The sequence below is a fragment of the Enoplosus armatus genome, chromosome 1 (assembly GCF_043641665.1).
Source record: "Enoplosus armatus isolate fEnoArm2 chromosome 1, fEnoArm2.hap1, whole genome shotgun sequence".
Lineage (NCBI taxonomy): Eukaryota > Metazoa > Chordata > Actinopteri > Centrarchiformes > Enoplosidae > Enoplosus > Enoplosus armatus.
In genome coordinates, this window is record NC_092180.1 from 9,333,626 (window position 1) to 9,349,625 (window position 16,000).

General features: G+C 41.2%; 1 protein-coding gene across 8 annotated transcripts in view; it reads left to right on the forward strand.

The window, feature by feature from the left end:
* The window catches only part of baz2ba (bromodomain adjacent to zinc finger domain, 2Ba), a 64,095-nt gene that overhangs the window by 39,432 nt on the left and 8,663 nt on the right, over positions 1-16,000 (forward strand). For 3 of the 8 annotated variants that reach the window (XM_070916195.1, XM_070916278.1, XM_070916509.1), the window contains exons 6-25: positions 250-446; positions 549-761; positions 1,010-1,579; positions 3,575-4,337; positions 4,890-5,159; positions 5,948-6,008; positions 6,150-6,258; positions 7,056-7,157; positions 7,729-7,951; positions 8,513-8,605; positions 9,595-9,656; positions 9,921-9,986; positions 10,673-10,738; positions 11,015-11,059; positions 11,359-11,391; positions 13,282-13,347; positions 13,673-13,813; positions 14,439-14,693; positions 15,170-15,393; positions 15,926-16,000. In XM_070916195.1, coding sequence (XP_070772296.1) covers positions 250-446; positions 549-761; positions 1,010-1,579; positions 3,575-4,337; positions 4,890-5,159; positions 5,948-6,008; positions 6,150-6,258; positions 7,056-7,157; positions 7,729-7,951; positions 8,513-8,605; positions 9,595-9,656; positions 9,921-9,986; positions 10,673-10,738; positions 11,015-11,059; positions 11,359-11,391; positions 13,282-13,347; positions 13,673-13,813; positions 14,439-14,693; positions 15,170-15,393; positions 15,926-16,000 — 3,634 coding nt within the window. The remainder of the gene's footprint in view (positions 1-249; positions 447-548; positions 762-1,009; positions 1,580-3,574; positions 4,338-4,889; positions 5,160-5,947; positions 6,009-6,149; positions 6,259-7,055; positions 7,158-7,728; positions 7,952-8,512; positions 8,606-9,594; positions 9,657-9,920; positions 9,987-10,672; positions 10,739-11,014; positions 11,060-11,358; positions 11,392-13,281; positions 13,348-13,672; positions 13,814-14,438; positions 14,694-15,169; positions 15,394-15,925) is intronic. The other 5 variants (XM_070916358.1, XM_070916657.1, XM_070916582.1 and 2 more) reach the window with 3 other exon arrangements.

Consider the following 16,000-nt stretch of genomic DNA (forward strand, 5'->3'; position numbering starts at 1 on the left):
TAATCTCTGTTTCTTGCACTCTTTTAATTTCACAGTATCTTTTAATTTATCTTTTATTATGTAAACCACTCATGTTGGGCTTGTGCCTCGCGCAGCCAGCATGTTTGATGAGATACATGTATAAATCAATATTTTTATTACTTATTCCATTCTGCAGTTTGTTCCAGATATTTCATTATCCCGTGTAGCAAAGTCCTCAGAAAAGATGGAGCTGATTAGTAAAACAGCAGATCTATTTTGTGTTTCTAGGGATGAATGGGGCAGTGAATGGCAGCAGGGTCTGTCCTCCCACCACACAGTCAGGGAGCTTTTCTGCAAGTCCGGCTCCTGTTCAGGCATCGACCAAGCCAACCAAAAATTCAGACCCCTCCAATAGTCACAGTAGCAGCCCTCAGAACAATCCAGGAGAGTTGGTGGAAAAGCCGATCCAGAAAACTAAAGAGAAGGTCAGTACAGATTTAGTTTGAAAAGAAGTGACGTGAAATGCATCATGTGCATTATGTATTACACAGTGAAGCTGATTCTTGCAGTCTTTTCTCTCAACTCAGAAGCCACGAAAGAAGCCAGCAGACGCTTGTGTGGCGAGCAACAGTGAATCAGGCACATCCTCAGACAGCTCAAGTGACGGGTCCCTCAGCAGTGATCTGGAAGATCTAGCAGAGGATGATGAAGACGATGATGATGACGACGAGGATGACGAAGAAGAGGACAAACAGAGCGAATTATCAGACTCTGAGAAGCGGACAAAGAAGAAAACAAAGGTAAAGGAGAAAAGAAGTTAATCAGTAGATAATTAAGTGTGAAAGCATTTTTTGTTAAACTGAAATAATAAAACACAGAGACAAAGAGGCTGTTTTGCAAAGCAGGAAGCCCTCGGCCACTCTGGGAATGGTGCACACTGCCTTCATTCACTAAAATAGTGCCCAAAATGTTGAATGAATTCAAATAAATGGTCATAACACAAGGCTGTTCCTTGTTCTAACAGTTCTTTATTTCATTTCCTCCCCAGGTTTTGATACCCAGCACTGGAACTGCAAAGACTGACTCCAACTCCCCAACCCTTGTGCCCTTACCCTGCTCTGTCTCCCCTCCTGCCTTGTCCCAAAGCTCGCCGCTGGCCCTACATAGCTCTAGGTCCCGGACAGAGGGGACACAGCAACACTTCAGCGTGATCCAGTCCACTGGCCTGGCTGCCAACTCAAAGCCCCTGGCACTCCTTGCTCAGCCCCATAGGGAGTCTTCACCGTCTTCCTCCCCCATAGCCCTCACCACATCTCCAAAGGCACTCTCCAGCACTGCCTCTCCCAAACCTCCCAAACTGCTGCCCTCCTCCTCCCCCCAGCATCTGCCGCTCTCTCTCTGCTCCTCCCCTAAGCCTCTCTCCGTCCCCTCTCCACCCCGCTCGACTCTCCCATCATCTACCTCCCCAAAACCTTTTGGTTTGAAATCATCTGTAACAAGCTCCCGGAAGTCCTCACTGAAGCCACCTCGGCATGCCGTTCCTGGCGCTGCCAAATCTAACAAAAGGAAACAGCTGGAAGCTTCACTTGCGCAGATCAATGAGTTCAGGCTCAAACAGGTAGGCCAACCTGATAACAGAAGTTGAATAATGTCATTTTTGTCCATATCCACACAAATGACACACAGTATTTTGCATATACACATATATCAAACATAGACAAGATAAATATAGCTGCACATTCGGCTTTAGTGAACAGAGTTATTCCTAACAAATTGACAAATATATCCACTGGAGCTGAGTGTGCAGTTAGATTTGCAGTTATATTTCTCTCTTTTTCTTCATAATTACCACACCATAACCAGCCCCTCTTTTAATCTGGTGGCCATTTATCACATTTATTTAACATAAGATCCAAGCAGCTCACAGACAGCTACAGAACAGTTCCTGGCGAAGCTGCACATTCAATTTAAGAATGAAATTATAACATTGACTATTGCAGTTTCTCATTCACAAGAGGCTGGGATTTTGTATCAGAGAGAAACATGTTCCAAAGGGCCTCTTTAAAATTGTAACATGGCCGTAAGCAAACTCTTAGAACTGCAGTTGGACATCAGAGAGAATCTTTGTTTTGTATAGTTGATTTAGGAGGCAGTGCTTGTTTGAGTAAACTGGTAGGGCACTGGGATGAGACATAGACACTTTATAGTTATTACCAAGAAATGTTTCTATTTATACATTTGGTGTCACAGACTTGAGTCCCTGTGCTAACCTTGGAAAAGGAAAGAGTTTAGAATAAGTGAATGCTTTGTCATTGTGTACTGTAGTTAATGACTATATTTGTACATATAATTTAGGTAATTAGTAATGTGTAATGAACACTAGGAATATTAAAAACATGCACTCTGCAGCCATTTGTCAATGATATCCTCTAGCCTTGCACAAGGTTGTGGAGTATCTTCACAATTTAATTTAGTACTTACATGGGTTAAGGTTTTTTTTCCAGATTGTGTACTGTACTGGTTTATTTGATGAACAGTGTTTGCTATTAGCCATTTTGTTGTCTCTTTAACATCTCACACCTGTGGATTTAAGTGTCTATCACACTGTCTCAGCTGGAAGTTTAACCTTAAAGCTGCTACAAACCAAATATGTTGTATCAAGTTCGAACTTTCTTTCATACATAACTCACTGACCTCTATGACCTGTGTTGTCATGGTTTTCTATGTGTTTTAACAGCTTTTCACTGATTTATAGTGGTTAGAGTTGCTTTACAGCTGCAGATGAGCCTGTTGATGAAATGGTTAATGCGTTTAATTTCATTACCATTCTGAAGCACAGTTTGTGTCTGCACACATGCTACTGTATCATTTATGTTTTTCAATCGGTTGAGATGAAATGGTATAAAAATTGACATTTTCTTGGCTTTTACTACAAAATTCCCTTTCCTCAGATGAAATATGAATGATAGCACAATAATCAATAAGCTAAACCTTTTGAGATCAGCTTATTCTGTGAAAATCATTTCCCCTTTCCTGTTTTACCAGTATAGAGAAGTTTACAACGAACTAAATTCCCCCTGTGGTTTCAGCACTGTTACTGTATTTCATGGTCTGTGAAATTGATTTGTTTCACTTCATATCACATTCAGTTGAAAGTGCAACGTTAAAGTCTAACCTGCCTTTCCTTAAACACAGATTGAACCAAACTTGTCATCAGTGTAAAAAAGGCAAACGTGCCCAGCTGCATGGTAATAATGATGATGGAGCTTTTCAAATGTGCAGACAAGTAATTACAATATTAGAGAGATACTCAGTGTCTCTTTTTGTGAACTTGGCCGAGTACAATGCCTTTGGTTATTGCATTTATGTTCTTTTTGTTTCTCAGAAAGGGGCTTAGACACAGTTAACTGTACCAGTGTTCGGCATTGTAGTTTTGTCACCTGCTCAAACAATCAACAGTGATGCAAACTGACAGCTAGAGCAACTCCACTTTGTCCCATTTCTTTTCTAATTTTTTTCCAAACCTTTCTTTGTTCCTCCCATTCTGCCTTTCCCTCTCCCTCCCTCCCCCTGGCTCCCTGCCTCTCCCTCTCTTCTCCTCCTCTATTCCCAGACTCTCATGTCCCAAGGGCAGACATTCCCAGCTGAGCTAAAGAAGCAGCAGCAGGGGCCAAACAAGTCTCCCAAGAGGACGTCTCTGTCTTCATCACCATTGCCACCCGCTCCACCTCCTCCACCCCAGAACAATCACTCCAACCTCTTCCTCTCGAGTGCCCTGCTGGGGCTCCCTGAACCCCACCACCCCAATGGAGTCATCCAAAGCACCACTCAGGACGCACCTTTGGCCCTCATCACCAAACCTCGCAAAGACTCTGCCTCTCAAGGCAAGTCCCCTCAGTGCGACTCCGATGCTGGGTCGATGCCTGTCAATCTGAGCACAGGGGCCAGCAGGACCCAAGCAACCGCCCAGGCTGGGTCTCCATCACAGCCCCCCACTACCTCACCCCATGCCACAGGCCATGGATCCAGAAAGAACAAGACCCCCAAGGGTAAGGGACAGACACCAGGGCTGGGACAGGGACAGGGGCAGGGACAAGCAGACCCTTTAGCTGCCTGGAAGGGCTTCTCTCAGAACCACCTGGTACAGTCTCTAGTAGATTTGTTTCGTGGAGGAGAGCCTGGGATCGGGATTCCTGGAGTTAGTATCCCTGGAGTTGGAATTCCTGGAGTGGGGATCCCTGGGACGTGTAACCCCACAGCTGGTCTCCCGGCTAACAAGGAATCTGACGACTCGGGAGATGATGATGATGATGAGGATGACGACCTTGAGGAGGAGGAGGAGGAGGATGAAGAGGACTCAGATGATAGTCTGTCAGGTTAGTACCTTGTATGTACAGGAGTAAAAATAACTTTCACATTTGATAATAAAGACCATAAAATATTAACATCAGTGCTGCAACTAAGAATTATTTTATTAGCGACTCTATTTTCTCGATTACTCAATTAATCATGAAGTCTATAAAATGTCAAAATTGTGAAAGATGGCCTTCACATTGAGTCAAAAACCTAAAAATATTCAGTTTACTATGACATAAGACAAAGAAAAGCAGCAAATCCTCACAACTGAGAGGCTGGAACTACACAATGTTCTGTATTCTCAATTTAATTGATCAAAATAGTTGAAGCTTATCTTTCCATAGATTGACTAATCAATTAATTGTCCAGTTGTTTCAGCTTGAATCAACACCAAGGTTCTATCAGCTCAGTCATTTAAGAAATCCATTTGAAATCCTAGGATAAATCCTACAGGCATACAAAAAAAAAATCATTAACTTAATCGTCGTTTGTTTTGGTGAATTGATGAATCTGTGAATTAACTATTAACTATCAACTCTTTACTCACTTTGTGTCCTGGACTCCCATTTCAGAGTCTGACAGCAACTCAGACAGCGACGTCTCTGGGAAGAAAGTGAAGGAGTTAAAGCTGCTGCCGTCTGGATCATCTAAGAAGGAGATGACTCCCCGCAGGCTAACCAAAGGCCCAGAACTACTGAACACCTCAACCAATCACATTGCCACCAGCTGCTCCCCTCTCAACCTACAGGTCATCAAGACTCCCACCATTGTCACCAGCTCCAGTGCCTTGGCCTATCACAGCTCTCCAGGCTCTTCCTCCTACAGCCTGGCCTCTCCTTTAGGTAATGTGTTTGAAAATCTATACGCAGAAAGTGTAAAAATTAAGGATGAAGGATGGTTTTAATAGGATCTGATAGTAGAATACAGTTTTGGCTTTAGAGATTTAACAAGTTACAAACAGATTTAAAAAATAAATACAAATGCTAAACAAAAAAAAAGCCATAATATACAGCAGAGGCCATGCTTTGCTTACCTCTGCTCTTGAATAACAGAACAACCCATCATCTTCAGATGACTGTAAAGAGGGATTGTTACTTTTAGGGAGGCAGGAAGAAGGCGGGTTGGTTGTCGTGGCCTAACCGGAGCTCTGAGGTCCTGTAGGTACATGCCTAAGAGCCCTGACAACTTGTTTGGCACAGCAGCCAGGTTCATTTCCGCCTTCTTTCAATGTGGAAAGAGAAAATAGGACGTATGTGTAGTTTGCCAGGAATGTCCTAAGCAGACATTCCAATCTTTCCCCAACTGTGAATCATTTTCTTTTCTCTTGTGCTTTTTTTAAATGGATACTGCCATGTGATGTAAATTCTTAAATATTGTGCTTGACGTTTTAGTTTTATGATTTCAATATGGCAGCCAAGAGAATTGTGTATATTAGTATATTTAACTTTTGTGGTGACATGATGCTGGTCAACACAGTTTTGAAAGGCCAGTGTGTATATTCTGTATGTGTATATCTGCCAGGTATGATTATGGGTGAGTTCAGGGGCTTTTACTGCTGCTGCTCTATGTGTGAGGTTTCCAGACTTAGGTTGTGCTGTCAAATTGAAGGTTGAACTCTGTCTCTTCACAGGCTTAGGGAAGAGGAAGAGGGTGATGGATGAGAAGGAGTTGATGATACCTCTGGAGTTGGGGTATGTACTAGAAGCTGAGAGAAAGAGAGCTCTTATGAAGCAGTTCACTCCAGAGTGTGTTGAAATTTCTGTCACTTTCTGTCACATCCACGCATGGTCACAAATGTACGATACACGCTGTTTTCATTCTTAAAAACCCAGGTGGCGGAGAGAAACAAGAATCAAATCACTGGCGGGGCGGTCACAGGGCGAGGTGGCCTACTACGCCCCGTGTGGCAAAAAGCTAAGGCAGTACCCAGATGTGATGAAGGTACCTCGGCCTCACAGCGCTGCAGTTTAGTCTACATCCATGATACAGAAGCAAATGTTTTGAGGCATACAGATGAGCAGTTGAGTTTGTAACAGGGATTAGAGTGGGAATCATTGTGGGCGGCATGGTATATGATGTATTACTGAAGGATATTTTCGCCAATAATTGTAACATGGCTCCTCCACATTGCTCAAACAATTGCTTGTGTATCAGGATTTGTTGTATATTATCTATGCTATTGCTCCAGCTGCACTCCACCCCCACCCCGCTTTCTGTGACCCTAATAGTGAGAGATGATATTCTTAGATTCACTTCTTGTGTCACTTTTTTCACCTCTCCTTCCTCCTCCCCAAAAAATGATTAATGGTTTGTGTTGGGATGCACAGCTTTGGCCCCATTTGTACAGTATATTATAGTCCATAATCTTCTTCTTCTGTTGGCTTCATCAAAAGCTCAACTACAGTAATCGTCAGAACTGCCTTTGAGTGTGAAAAAAAAATGTGTACTCATTCACTCACTGCTAGTCAGTCAGAGGGCAGTAAAAAGCATAGCATGGCCACAGATAAATAAAAAAGGCCTGAATTGTGCACCCCAAGGTCAGAACCGTTTTTCTCTCCTGAGAGCTTTTGCTCTTTTTTTTTGTCCCGTGGCTTTTATACTGATTTGTAGAACTGCACAGATGCACACTGTTAGCTAACTCCCTCCAATCTAGTGCCTCCCAGTTGCTTTTCAATGTCACTATTTTCACAATTATTTTTCTGTCTAAACCAACGCCATTATTATTTTCTCTTCTGTAGTATCTATCCAGAAATGGAGTAAGTGGCATCACGCGTGATAATTTTAGCTTCAGTGCAAAGATAAGGGTTGGTGACTTCTATGAAGCCAGAGAAGGACCCCAGGTGACTGCCTTTCATCTCTCTCTCTCTCTCTCTCTCCCTGATCCCTGTTCATCTTTTCATCTAGTGGCAGGCAAAGCTTCATGCAGCAGTCACTGTCAGGGCATGGATAGGAATCAACCAAAACCCTCAGTAGTCCTAGTTCATAGACCTCTCACTGTGCATGGATAAATGTAATAATCAGCTGACATTACTTCCACAGGTGACCAGTGATATATACCATGTAATGTGACTGTAATACAAAAAGATAAACTAGAAAATGGATGTGTGTATAATTGGAAGCAGAATAGAGGAAATACTTATGCATAAATACATACAGTGCTGAGGGGCCAGAGAAAAACTAGATTATAAATGACAGATCAGTAAATGAGTAGTTCTTATTTAATGCATTGTTTAACCAGCTTTTTACTTTGTATTATAGAAAATATATACATACCATGTATGATTTAAAAACTTACTTTAACCCCTGTTTAATACACCCAGATTAGTCTAGCTAGATAATTGTTGTTTAGTCACATGAAATGTTGCATGTCAACATGTCGTTCATCTCTCCACCTTATTTTTCTCTCTCAAGGGTTTACAGTGGAGCCTGTTGAAGGAAGAGGAGGTTATTCCTCATATTTTGGCGATGGAAGGTCGCAGGGGTCGTCCCCCTAATTCCGACCGTCAGTTAGCAGGCGAAGGTGCCAAAGGTTCCCGACGGAGGAAGGGACGGCCCCCAAATGTGGGCGATCCACTGGTACCCGAGGGCCCCAGTCCCAGTGAGGTCAAACTTCTGCGCAAACTAGAGGCTCAAGGTCAGCAGAGGAAATGAGCCCTGAAATATGTTTGTCATAAGTGTGTATGCCATTAATCAACCAGCCATTATTCAGGTAGTGTAGGCCAAGGAAGGAGTTACAGTTTGAAATATTTTTTCACTATATGGACTGTATATTTTTAGATCCACCTACTTCATGTGTGGTAATATAGATACTTTTCAAGATGAATCAGAATTGTTATCGTGTCTTTTTTTTATGTTACTGGGCTTTTGTGTGGCTTTGATAATAACATAGCTGCAGATGTTGTTATTACAAAGTAAAAGCATTTTTTATGGCATTAGAAACCTCTGGTAAAAAATATTTATCTAATTAATTCATATATATCTCAGTATTTAAAAATGTTAATGGACAAATTGCGTACATACTGCATATCTTAGACTTTATAGCGAAAATAAGTTAATCATCTGTCCCTAATTTTGTCTACATTTTACAAAAGCTATAGAATTATCCCAGTCAAATGTGCTAGGTCAGGCTCCAGCAGCATTTAGGTATTCTCCTGAAATCTCTCACTGACAATGCCTTTCTTCTCGCTCTGTGCAGAAATAGCCAGACAGGCCGCCCAGATGAAACTGATGAGAAAACTGGAAAAGCAGGCACTGGCGCGTGCAGCTAAAGAAGCTCGGAAACAGCAAGGTAAACTAAATTTTTGTTTTTTGTGTGTTGTTAACAAGCGCACAGGGCTGTAAGGATGTTAGTGGTGTTTTTTCGGTTGGTCAGTCGGTCACTTCAAACCACTTTGATCTAAATGGGTGAAGTATTAAGACCAGCAAGGCCTGTGGGGACGCTCATGCTGCTTATATAGCCTCTGTTTGTATGTATGTATGTACTGTACATATTTATTTTCATCACTGTAAAGCTTTAATCTTCTTTCTGCTCTAATCTTTATTGCTGCCGTTTCAAACATTATGCTTATACATTTTCTTTATTCCTATACACGACATCAAAGCTAAAATAACCAAATCAAAATCTCAAGACTGTTTGCCTAGCCCTCACGTCAACTCAGAACTGGAGTCAGACATGTTATATATTCGGAAATGTACAATGGACCAATAAATTTAAACTGGAGAAGACAATTCTACTATGATAACATCACGTTTACACGTTTTTAATTCAACTTTTGCGGCTGCTAAAATTCCCTCAATATGGAAACGAGATCTGATCCATTGCAAGAATATCCGCCTATATCAAAGCTGTCCTGTCTAAAATCCTAGAATCACTGGTCAACTCACAGTTGATTACAAATAATTAGGTAGAGGGTAAAGACCTGGTCATAATGTGTTGTGGATGACTTGCTTGATAAAAATGATCAATGTCTAAATCTTTTGATATTGTTGATCACAACATTTCTTTTAGATAACTTGATTTCTGTGAGCACCTTACTACTTGAAGTTTTTGCATGCTATCCATTTTAATAATATTCTTCATTGTTTGTGTGTCTGACTCATCTTGGTTGTGCTCTAGTTCTCAAAATTTCTCGCCCTCTTGTGTAAAATACATCTTGATCTCAGTGAGACCTCCTGAATAAATAAAACGTAACGACTATAATTCTCTCAGATATGAATACAGTTGGTTGCCCAGCTTTGTAGGTCGACACTAATTTAACACTGACTTGACTCTTGCAGCTATCATGGCAGCGGAGGAGAGAAGGAAGCAGAAAGAGCAGATCAAGATTCTCAAACAGCAGGTGGGTCTGCTTCACATGTGTGCTGACAAATCTTTTCCTTCCCTTTCTCCTTATCTAAGTGTCCTGACACACGTAGTCCCCGTGTTCACTGCAGGAAATGCTGAATGGTTGCTTTTCAATTACCATCATTACTTCCAGTACTAAACTTATTATTGTGTATTTTTGCCCACCCCGACTAGAATAGAGTGGTTGGAAAGTGATTTTATCTGACGATGTTTTCCAGTGCCTAAAATATTAAGAGATTATGGTTGTTTTTTTTTACAGGAAAAGATCAAGCGTATTCAGCAGATTCGGATGGAGAAGGAACTCAGGGCGCAGCAAATTTTGGAGGTACAGAATCTGATCCAACAGCACCTCTGATTAAGCAGAACATTCCTGGATAGCTACAGCCCCTCAGTCTATAGTGTTTTAATCTTCCTAAAGCTCATTACTGAACAGCAGCATGCATTGGAGGGAGTTGCGTCTTCTTAGGCATAATTCCACATGGAACTAATGCTAAATTGGTCTTGGTTGACGGCTGTTGAATATTAAAATGGCTGTTGCTGCCTCTTCAGACCTTATTTAAATTGGACAGAAAAGTCTTTTTTTTTCATCAGACAACAGTAACAGTTTAGCATAAGTGGGTCGAGAAAAAAAAAAAGGTGCTGTTTTCCACACACACACAAACACACATGCAAAGATGCATGAACATCCACACACACACACACACACAGACATGCAGGCACACACAATTATACTGTAGGAGCTTCAAAGTGTTTTAGCAGGACTAAATCAATTTTGAGTTGACACGGTTGACAAGCCACTCTTAACGGGAGGCTTCAACATATTCACAATTAGGTGTTAAAGAGATACATTATTCATTCGCTGTGTTTTACAAATTTCACTGGCATTCAGGAGCATAAAATCTTTGCTCAAACCAGAAAACTGCAAACAATCAGTTAAAGTGCAGCAAAGCCCTCACCCAAGACTGATTGATATATGTCTCTGTGGTTCTTGACCTTAATCTTTATTCATAGGCCAAACGAAAAAAGAAGCAAGAAGCCGCCAATGCCAAAATATTGGAGGCTGAAAAACGGATAAAGGTATGTTTATATTTTTAACAAAACAGACTGTAAAACCACAGTTAGTATAATATTCATACATGGAATGGAACTCTTTTTGATCAAGAATCACATGAAGTGGATTATTTCATATGTACTGTGATGTGGGGCTTGTTCCACTTAAGAAGTAGCTGGCAATAAAATTTGAGCGTCCCTCCGTAACGGGCTGAAATTCCATCAGTCTGTGGTGATTTTCATGATATTGGCACAATGGAAGCATATTGATTTTTCCCTCATCTTCTCTTTCTTGCCTTCAAGGAGAAAGAGTTGAGGAGACAGCAGGCAGAGATTCTCAAACACCAGGTAGGCATTCACTACAACTTGCTCAGCCTCTTGAACGCAATAGTTACTGCTGAATAAAACCATTTACCTCAAACTTCACTTGAATAGGAATTTTTTCAGGTGTGTATGCGTGCGTGCGTGAGTGTATTTGTGCATCTATGTGCATTTAAATACAGGTATGCATGAGTATGTATAAATGTGGTTAATTACCAAACATCTATTTAATGAAAGTCTGCAGTATTTCTCTTTATTAAACGCCATGCTTATTGGTATTGGATATTACTTCTGTTCCATAATATTTTGCCAACTCTCTCTGCCAGGAGTTGGAGAGGCATAGACTAGATATGGTATGGGTATGTTTATTTTTGTACATCTAACACCTGCATCGTGTAACTGGTTGTGTTATGGTTGTCATAGCAATGCATTAAGTGTAGCACTGGCTGCTGTCATACTACATTCTTCTGCATGGCTTTCCAGCAAAACCAACAAAAGAGAAAAAGAGTCAGTATGCTGCCTCCATCTGCTCGTCCTGAGGGACAACTGACCCTGTCACGGTGGCCAGGCAGCTTCTGTCCCCCTCCCCCATCCTTCCCCTTCTACTCAGAATGCATTGCAAAAGACTGCTAGCCAATCCACACTCACTGTCTGAAAGTGCACTCGAGGAGTTTCCATCCATCACATACATTGTCTAACTGTTGTATTGGAGTAGCCTGTGTTACCCATGAGTGCTTGTCGATTTCGGCCCAGACATTGAGCTTGTGTCTGTTCGTCCGTGCATCTGTTCTGCAGTCCACAGAGTGCTGGACTTTAACCTGCCCCATCCCAGCCTCTCTGTCATTCACTGTTCCTGTACTCTGCACAAAGAATGAAAACAGCTACTGAGAATCATTTTGTCTTTATGGTGGAGATACTTAACAGTTTGGTGAGGGTAAAGCACTACCATTGCATTTAAAATAGACCTGATAGAATGTAGAACAACAATAATCAATTCCACCATGGGGACAAATATGGTTCTGTGTAGCATTTTATTTTGGCCTGGCTGTCCTGCTTGTAGCCCTCCTCACTTATACACAGTCGCAGCTGAATCTACAGGTCTGCCTATCTGTTTCACAGTGGACTCTGAGCCGATTGTTGCATCAACCCTTTGTACCTCCACTCGCAGCACAATGAAGGGGGGCAAATTGAGATACATGAAATAATCCTTGTATTTATGGTTGTCACATGCAATTGTATTGCTTTTGATTTATTGTAGTGTGCTATCATAATAACCCTCAATGTTTTTGATGAATTGGAAAGCTAGAAAAAGCTGAATGCCACAGGCTTTATGTCCTTTTTGAACATGTCCTTTTTGAAGTTTTCCATTTGTAGATAAATCAAACCAAGAAGGACATAGGAGTATTGTAGCAGAGTGCCTGGCATCTAGCCTGTTTTGTTTATTACACTCACAAAACAGTCGTCACACAAACAGCACATTTTAGTCACTATGTGCTGGAAATGTCCTTGGCAAACCCTAATAGTAGCAATTGTGTCTTTCTGGTGGATCACAGAGGGAATGACAGCCTGATACGGTGGAGCGGGAAACCTAAAGAGATCAAATGAAATGATAGTCAGTCACCGGTGATTCCTGTGCCCTTTTGCAGTAGACTGTGTATCATGCACCAAAGAACAACATAGATGTCTCATCCTCAGCAGTCACATACTGTGCTAATACTTAAGCTGCCAAAACCACTGAAGTGGAACTGCTCTGTTTGTAGCTATCCTTTACAATCCATTCGTATTTGTCGTCCCCTGACCAAATATTATGAGAATGATGTGTCAAATAAACATTAGCATTGACTCATGCAATAGAATTTATTATTTTGATCGTAACGCCAACGTGGCATATCAGAAGACTTCTGGCAACCAGCATTTTGTTGCTTTTGTTGTGTCAGCTTTAGTTTAGAGGCGCCGTCACCGATTCCAGCTGCTTGTCTTTTTTGAGCCTGTCATCACATCTACTTTGTATCGCATCTATGTGTTGCTTTTTGGTTGTCATCGTACTACTGTACTCTTCACTTATGCTTCCACCATACATGTGAAAGTGTATACATGTGAAGCATCGTTTTGTGTTTGTTCAAGTATGGTGCCTCTATTGAACTTAGTGCATCACAATTTTACATTAATACATACTAAATTTAATCGACCTTGAGTGCTGTATGTACAATGTGTGCTTGTTAATGTGCCTCTGTTTTTTGCCACTCTAGGAGAGGGAGAGGAGGAGGCAACATGTAATGCTGATGAAGGCTGTTGAGGCTCGCAAGAAAGCAGAGGTAGTCCATATGCGCACAAATAAATGCAGAAATACACACACAGTCCACTCCATAAAAAGAGCCGAAGTCATTATTCCCTGGATGGATTCCCGCTTTCTCTCCTTTTTGTGCGCTCTTTCCCTCCATTCATTTTTTTTCTCTACACACTTAACAAGTCAAAAGATTCTGGCCCTCAAGCACTTTTCCTTTGAATGCACAGCAGCATTAGGCTGAATTCTAATACTGCTCAGCAAAGTCAAGTAAACCTTCTTGTCTGTTTTCACATATGCACAAATGCACACACACACACACACACTAATGCTCCCTTGAATTCTGGACTCTCTAGGAGCGTGAGCGCTTGCGGCAGGAGAAAAGGGATGAGAAGCGCCTGAACAAAGAGCGTAAACTGGAGCAACGGAGGCTGGAGCTGGAGATAGCGAGGGAGCTGAAGAAGCCAAATGAAGACATGTGTCTGTCTGATCATAAGGTAGTTAAGATAGTAGCCTGTCCGGTCAGTGCTGTGAATGTCAAGTTGATCACACACACACAAATAATTGTAGGTTTTAGTCCGTACACACTGTGATATACAGTAAGATGGTCAGCTTTTCTCATTTGAGTGCTGCTAAATACGTAAATTTAGGGCAGCATGGTGGCACAGTCACATAATTCTTGTCAGCTTATTAGTATTATTAGTATTATTAGTATTAGTAGTAGTTGTTGTAGTAGTAGTGGTAGTAGTAATAGTTGTAGTATTAAGTAGTAAGTCAGTTTCTTGAGGGTCAGTACTTACCATAGGACCTCATGGTGGTGAGCATTTTTATATGTGGAAGTGAGTGCCCCCAAGTGGTTAAAGGCAAGTTCTGCATAATGTAGAAAATAAGCGGTCATTACTATGAATTGGAAAGCACCATCTTGATAACGGTCAACAGATATGAGATATAATGATAGCTTTTCTCCCATTTCCCATAGTTGTTTAAATTATACTTTTCTGCAGTCCAAATTGCATTTAATGTATTATTATTATATCTTACAGTAACAAATACAACTACAACAACAACAACAACAACAAAAACAGCTAAAATCCCAACTATAACCCACTTTCTTTTGTCCAGCCCCTGCCCGAGTTCTCCCGGATTCCTGGACTCATCCTACCAGGACGTGCCGTGTCAGACTGCCTGATGCTGATGCAGTTCCTGCGAGGCTTCGGGAAGGTTTTGGGGCTTGATTTGAATGTAGACGTGCCCACACTGGGCATGCTACAGGAGGGCTTGCTCAATGTGGGGGACAGCATGGGCCACGTCCAAGACCTTCTGGTCAAACTGCTTTCCCTGGCAGTCTGTGATCCCGGTTTGCCACCTGGACAAAAGGTGAGCAATTTCAAATCTCATTAAGTCACGCATTGTATTTTATTATTACTATATTATTATGTAATTTTGAACCAGTGGAACCAGCTTGAGAAATATGGCACTTATTTCTGATAGTTTTAGTTAGGAGTGACTTTATGGTATTATAATTCATAAAGTTTGTTATTATTGTTATATATTGTTTTATATGCCAAAAGTAAATATAATGCATTGCTTAGATTTAAAATACCAATCAGCATATGTAGCATGTAGACCATGCACTTTTTACATTACTACTACTTTTATATTTGATGCTTTTTTGTGTGTTTAGATTTAAGGTTTAAGTACTTTTTCTTCTACTGTGAATACATGCACATGCATATTACATTGCTACTAATAATAAAAAGACAAATAATACGCTTAGAAGTCAAATCAACTTAAATTTGTCAAGGAAGTGTTCATCAACTGAACTTCTTTGTCATTTTCTTCTTCTCTATCAGACAAAGACCATGCTGGGGGACCACCTGACCAACGTTGGCATCAACAGGGATAATGTGTCTGAGGTGCTACAGATGTACATGGGATCCCATTGTGCCAATACAGAACTGGCCCCTCTGGCCCTCAGTCTGAAGACCAAGGCCTTCCAGGCCCACACTCCTGCCCAGAAGGCCTCAATCCTGGGCTTCTTGGCTAACGAGCTGGCCTGCAGCAGAACTGTTATCAGGTAGGAGAAGCAGCTGAAACTGAAAAGTGGGACTGTCCAACTGAGCGTTGTTGAGTAGTTATTTATACTCTGTGGCGTATTGTTGGATGGTTATAAAGTGTTCTACAATACTTATTCAACCTCTGGATTCACATAATTGAAAACACAAAATTAGAAATCCAACACTCCTATTCACTAACCACACACTGAAAGAAGTTATTCATCTGCTGTGTACTGTATGTGCTTTTATATTGCTTAACTCTCACGTTATTCATTATCCAATAATGGTATATTTTATTGATGCAGTGAAAAAATGCTGAATAAAGCTGCAGTAGGGAGCAGTAATTTGCAGTAGAGTCCCTTTGATTGTAAGCAAATTATGCAAGTATTCATTTGTGCTCCGGGATACCAGCTTATTAAACTTTTTACTGTTGGAGACAGTTGCCAGCCTCCCTGAGCTTTTATTTTTTACTCAGTGTATTTGTCATTACTTTCTCAGAATACCAAAAACATAGCACAACTATAACTGACAGGATTGCATTTCTTCTTGCAGTGAGATTGACAAGAGCCTGGATCAGATGGCAAACATGAGGAAGGACAAGATCATTATGGAGGGAAAACTGAAGAA